General features: G+C 42.7%; 1 protein-coding gene and 1 non-coding gene across 3 annotated transcripts; one reads left to right on the forward strand and one right to left on the reverse strand.

Annotated features, from left to right (window-relative positions):
- Positions 1-600: 600 nt before the first annotated feature.
- hs6st2 (heparan sulfate 6-O-sulfotransferase 2) lies at positions 601-3,519 on the reverse strand. Of its 2 annotated transcripts, none has more exons than XM_067247552.1 (2): positions 2,572-3,519; positions 601-2,236 (listed from the first exon to the last, which is right to left on the reverse strand). In XM_067247552.1, the coding sequence occupies exons 1-2, from the start codon at positions 3,150-3,152 to the stop codon at positions 1,393-1,395; spliced, it is 1,425 nt and encodes a 474-aa protein (XP_067103653.1). In that variant the 5' UTR covers positions 3,153-3,519; the 3' UTR covers positions 601-1,392. The 2 variants fall into 2 exon arrangements, with proteins under 2 accessions (XP_067103653.1, XP_067103652.1); XM_067247551.1 differs by having other exon boundaries at positions 601-2,239.
- A 243-nt stretch (positions 3,520-3,762) lies between these two features.
- Positions 3,763-3,835, forward strand: trnaf-gaa (transfer RNA phenylalanine (anticodon GAA)). Its single transcript has one exon. It is a non-coding gene; the product is annotated as a tRNA-Phe (tRNA).
- Positions 3,836-6,696: the final 2,861 nt, after the last annotated feature.

Genomic DNA, 6,696 nt, shown 5'->3' on the forward strand with positions numbered 1-6,696 from the left:
ACACCATGACAGCTTCAGGTAACATCTAAGGAAAGACTAAAGATATAAAAGTATCCCAATAACTTGTCTAATGCATAAAAAATCCACATTATAATTATTTTAAATTTGCTGAGATTCATGATTACGATGACAGGCCTACACATTTGATGGACAAAACTGACACCTTACCAGAATGCCTTCCTGCCGTGCAGCTACCGGAATGGCGAAATTATTACAATATATACTCAAAAGTATATATTGTACCATGTAAATCCTTACAGTAGACAAAAGTAGAAAAAATGTACAGTAATAGATAAATCCAGCATCGTAGGTCGTGACATGACTGTGGCACCACCTGCTGGAGCACAAGCCAAGTAAGGTGCTGCTATGTCAACAGGGCAGGTTTAAAGTAAAACAGTTCTTCCATCAGGTCTGGAAGTGCCCAGAATTACGATACTTCAATGCAATACATCACTATACTTAATAAATCGATTATAGGCCATTTGTGCACACTCAGAGGCTTTTTTTGTTGCTGTAGTGCTTTGAACATCAGTCCTACACAAACTTAGACACTGATGTTAATCAACATTGATTATCTTTGACCATTAAAAGTAACAGGACACAAGTTTATGTTTATTTTTATGAAAAGGACACAATGAGTATATAATAAATGGATAACAGTAACAAAATATGCAACATGTTGAGGTAAACAGGTTAATTAAGGTTTTTTAAATTAGGTTATTTCTCTTTGAACCATTGCTTACATTTACATTTAGTAATTTAGCAGACGCTCTTATCCAAAGCGACTTACAGTAAGTACAGGGACATTCCCCCGAGGCAAGTAGGGTGAAGTGCCTTGCCCAAGGACACAGCGTCATTTGGCACGGCTGGGAATCAAACCAGCAACCTTCTGATTACTAGTCCAATTCCTTGCTTCAAGCCTTTTTCTTGTAACATACATGTGACATATCTGAAAGCTTTGTTGCCATAAATTCAGAATTTATTAACATAATTATTAACAACTTTCACATGTACAGATATACAAAAGATTGGCATGTATCTCGCCCCCTCCCCCCACGATATTTGAAATACTGTTCAGTGCAAGGGGTGTAATTAAACAAACATCCGAGAAGGCCTGGGTGATTGTGGTCTGCATTGGATTGGCAAGGACTACTCCTTGGTTTACTTCATAAGAAATGTACTGAACACAAAAATGTGTTAAATACACAAATTACAATCGAGAACTAGTACAGTATAAACATACAGTAGTATTTCATTGGCCACAAATGAACTAAAGATCTGGTTGTTTGTTAAAAGATGCATGCACTGTTACCATTTGAATCCGGTTGGATGAAGGCAAACCTGGCAAACTCAGCAAAGTTAAACCCCAGTCTCTCCAGCTTGGTCCCATCACTACCACTGTTCTACATTGTCCAAGTAGTCTTCCATGGTGCTGTTCTCCTCCAAGTCCCACCAGTCTGGCAGCTGCACCTCGGTGTCCACCTCCCCTCCATCAGCCCCTCCTTTGTGTCTAACGTCAGGGGTGGTTAAAAAGGAGCCCTGGCCGAGCCGGGCCTCAGGCCACCCGGGTCTCTCGCTGGGCGTCTCCGGCCTCCCCCGCCTGGATGCCAGCTTCCCTCTGAGCCGCCTCCTTTCCTGCTGCCTCCTCTCCCTGGCCTGCCTGCGCTCCTGCTGCCTGGCTATCTGGAAGCGCTGGAGGAAGAGGTCACGGGCGTACTCGTACAGCTCCACGTCCCACTGGTTCAGCTGGCGGATGCGGTGCTGCGTCTCAGTGGGAACCTCCACGCTGGCTGCCCTCGTGCCGTTCAGCTGGGTGAAAGGCGCTATGAACGCCAGGCGGAACGTACGCTCAAACAGGTACTGGGTCTTGCGCTGGTACTCGGTCAGCCCGAAGAAGGCCATGTCCAGCAGGTTTCGTTTGGCGCTCTGCAACAGCACCGCCCACCGTTCGTCCGCGTTCATGGCCGAGACATTGTAACAGCCCACTAGGCTGAGGTCGGCCAGCATGCGTGTCTGCCGGTTGCTGGCCAGATTATAGGGACAGTCCATGAACTCCTGTAGGGAGCAGCCTGACCAGTCATCCCCAGAGTAGCAGCTGGGCAGCTCGGTGTGTGTGGGCGCATGGCCGTCACACCGGTGCAGGGACGCCTTCCAGGTGGCTCCACGCTGCACATGACGCCACTCGCTCAGGTAGCGCCATACCGGGTCCCGCAGGATGGTGATATAGTAGTAGTTCCTACTGGAGGAGAAGAAAGGAAAGACATGTTTTAAGGTGTACCTCACAAGCGCTTCACTCAGTAGACACCAAGTGATATTCCTCTTGGTGGTCAATTTAAGAAGGGAAGAGATGTTGAGATCCACTCAAGTGCTCTGTGGAGCCAGAAGGAAAAGTGTAACATAACAGATGGGCTTGATATTAATTTACTGTATCCAACCCCATAAAGCCAAGAGGCATCATTCAACCCATTTTCATTCATACAAATGTATATCCTGAAGTTTTGTAATCTTCATCCGCATTACCTTGTCTTTTTTAAGGACACCATCTAGGCATTGTGGTACCATGTTGCTCACCTGGGAACAGATGGTGTCTTGGAAGGCTCACGGGTGTCCATACGGTAGGGAACGCAATTGGTCAACTCTGTCCAATCCGCATGAAGACCACAGCTCCAGCCGGTGGAGAACCGTGAGAAAAGCCATGTTTCCTTTTTACCTGGACGGTAACAAGTGCATTTCTTTTGGCCAGCATGACACTCACAAGGCCTCTCGAGTTGAATATTACGCACTAAGTGACGTCCAAACGTTGTACCCCCTGTCTTTTGGATGTGAAGAAACACTATGACATCGTCACCTTTGATGTTAAAATCCACTGCACGGTTAAGGTCAGCAATTGTGAAATTAAACCTGGGAACAAAACGTGCCAGGGCACCGTCCTCGGCTACGTACGGGTCCTTTACTCCGGGTCCATTCCCAATTCCGTGTTCTTCTGTCTGGGATCGAACAGTATTGTCCCCGGACTTTGAAAACAATGACCCTAGGTGCAACAGCTGACAGTCGGAGGTAGGGCAAACATACTGAAGCACTATCACACCAAAGAGGAACACCATCAATAGGGCAATTATGAGGCGGTGGTTGTTGGTGGACTTTTCATCCATCTTCCAGAAAGAAACATATACACATAACTGGCAGTTGTATTCCCAGTTTTGGCTTAGGGGAAACACTGCTTATATCTGTTCTAGCTAGCACCAGTTAGCTAGCTAGCTATCTAACTAACAAAACAATGCACGACATAGCTAGCTAGTAAGCTAGCTAACGTTGGCTATCGTATTGTCGGCTGGCTCAAGTCCAAATAAACAATGGAGGTACTAGCCTTATCGCATTTGTTTTTCTAGACTCGTTCTCTCCGGCAGGCGATTTATATGGATTCATATATTAAGCTATCCAGCTTTAAACATTTTGTGTGTACCTAGTTAACTCCAGCTGACATCAGGTTTCCCTCATCTGCTCCCGTCCGATCTCTAACCTTTCCTCCCATCAGTCCCTGCGTTGGTTGCCTTGATTCCCAGATAATGACGTCACATACATAGGCGGGGGCGCGAGGCTCCGCCTGCCTACGCATTTCTAACTTGTTGAAGGTTTGAGTTTTGAAAGATTTATACATACAATATTTATATACTATAATACTATAATATTATAAAGTTGCCATAAATGTCAAGTAATTCTGCACACTGATCATAATGTAGCCTCTAGAACATTTGTTAACAAGCCGAAATAGCTCAGTTGGGAGAGCGTTAGACTGAAGATCTAAAGGTCCCTGGTTCGATCCCGGGTTTCGGCATTTTGACATATCTGTAATATAATAGTAGGCAGAAAATTAATCTCTTAAACATTTATGAAAAGTTCACGTAAATAAAACATATTAATCTATATCCTTATATGGTAGCAACTTCGTAATGCGAATGGTATGTGGCAGAATGAGTTGTGTGACATTGGAATATTGAATACAGATATGTCTGACTGTACATCGCATAATAATTCAACAAAGCAAAAAGTATTATAATGATTTGAAAAATGCAAAAACAATTTAAATATTGGCAGTCTTTATTTGAACAAGACCAGGAAATGTTGTTTAATATACCTTTCTTTTACAATTGATCTTCTATGTCATTCTTGTTTTTATCATAATATTTAGGAGATTCTCAGAGTAAAAATTGTATGGATTGTTATGGCCTCTTTCAGAGACTTCTAAAACGGCAGCTCAAATATTTACACATTTTGTTTTATTGTTTTTCAGTCTCTTTTTCTCTAGCAAGAGGCGTTCTGAGTACCAGAGTCAGATGAAGGAGTAACTTGCCCACCAACTTCATCCGTATTTTTCTTTCCCAGAACTAAAGGTGCTCCATATTATTGATCAGGCCTGCCCAACCACATTCCTGGAGAGCTACCATGCTTTAGGTTTCTGCTCCAACCTTAATGTAACATATCTAGTTATAATGGGAAGCTGGTTGATAAGATGGATCAGGTTAGTAGTACTGGGCAAGGAGCAAAAACCTACAGGATGGCAGCTCTCACGATATGGCTGTCCTGTTAAAGATCAAATAAAAAGGAAAATCCTGCCTGGCCAGCAGAGCTGTTGGTTGGAAAAGGCTGCTGCCTTGACCCCCCCCCCCCCCCCCCCCCCCCACGCACACAAATTGGTTAGGTTTGAAAAATGAGTCTGATAACAGATACCCCATAAGTTCCCCCTAATGACACAAACAAGCACAACCGTTTGAAAAAATATATAACAAGATGATGTAATAGGTCTCAACAAAAGTAGGACAAGAAGTAAAGCCATGTGAGTTGTCAAATGACAGCATAGATATTTTGTGTGGGCATAGGTATGTATGAGGTCCCTTTCATGGCGTAATCTCTTATGTCCTAGATCCTTTTGAGCCCTCTTGACTGGCCAATCATAACTCTAGGGGGCATTATGTCATTAGGGGTTAAAGCTGTCTTTAAATGTACAATATAAATGAAGTCAAAGATGCTTCTGGCACAAGGAGGAACTAAAGAAGAGGCACAAAATGTCTAAAGAAATCAGCCCTGTCCAGACATCACCATACATACCATACAATCAGCCAATATGGTTCCGAAAAAACAGCAGATAAGATAATCTGTTTCTTTTACAGAATTCATATGTAAAACAGGTAATCTGATATCCATACAAATATTTCTGTTAATTTGTAAAAATTATTAATATCTTTTCATCTACAAATATGCATATCAATACATTCTGAATACTGTGTTTTTCAGATATTTTTGTCATTTCTAGAACCATGTTTGTAAATGCTTTAAAATAAACATGCAATTACATAATTTACTGTACAAGAGCAACTGGAGGGTAATGTGAAAAATAAAATATCCATGACTTTCTGGACCACAAGAAACTGTTGTGCTTGTCAAGTCATCCGATAAAAGAAACTCAGTGACACCACCTTGGAACACCTAGACATCTCAACTGACGTTAGAGACGATCTGACATTTCCTGCCACATTTAACTATGTTCTTTTCTTACAATGAGAAGTAGCCAAAAGCATACCAATGTTTCATTGTACACATCAGACAGGATGGTATCAAATTTATATGCACATGAAAACAAAGAATATGAAACAATTGGATGTGAGAAGGGACCTTGGTTGACAGACTTTGTAAGTCAACACATCTCAAAAAGACATGTCAATCAATCAGAGTAAAGAGGTAAATGTCTATGTGGGACAAAGAAATGCCCCAAAAGCTCATCTGTTCTGTACACAGACCTCTCCCACCAGTTCCTAAAATTAGCTGTAAAATTCACTGTAGTACCGAATATATATATTTATATCCAACAATGACTAACAATTAGACCACATCCTCCACATAAAACCCTGTTACAATTTTCTTTTATACCATCCACGTTTCACTCTTCTCCGATTTGAATCAGAGTTGCCTTTTGTTTCTCTCTTTTCTGATTCATCTCAAACATTTTGGACATGCAAGCCCCTCCCTGTCAAGGCCACTCCTTTATCAAACACGCAAGACTGTACAGTCTGCTCTGAGCTCAACCTATCAGACTGACTGTGACTCAGGGCTCCAGGCCTGGCAAGTGTTAACTTTGCCTTCTTTAGGGGTCATGACAGGGGAGTCCCTCCTCTCTCGCTGTTCTCTACGTTGGGACTTTCCCCCCACCTTTCCAACTCCATCAGACACTTTCAATTTCAACACTGCTAGTTTAAAAAGGACTAAAAAAACACATGAGGTATAAACTCAGTGAACCAGTTGAGTGTAAATACAGGTCGGACGCCTGGGATGTGATACTCCTCACTTCCTTACTCATACATACTGAATTGTATGCACAGCATGGGCATGCAGAGAGCACTAAACCCTCACCAACCAGGCTCTCCTCCTTCCAAACCATGTCAATGTTAGCCCTGGAGCTTCATTCATTGTATTTTTCACAGAGCAACCTGATTTCTGTTCTGTCTTGCTCTGAAAACCGGTCCAGAGCTTCAAGACATGTTTTGTTCCTGTCAGGTATTTGTTTCCCCATCCCTGACCAGCCCAAACATATGGCCAATGTCTAAAAAGGAAGCGCAAGCACACACACAAACATGCACAACAAAACATGAGTACATGCTACATCATTCCTTAGTTGATCTCATAAGGGAAACGCATTGGTGA

This window comes from Osmerus mordax, chromosome 12 (assembly GCF_038355195.1).
Source record: "Osmerus mordax isolate fOsmMor3 chromosome 12, fOsmMor3.pri, whole genome shotgun sequence".
Taxonomy (NCBI): Eukaryota; Metazoa; Chordata; class Actinopteri; order Osmeriformes; family Osmeridae; genus Osmerus; species Osmerus mordax.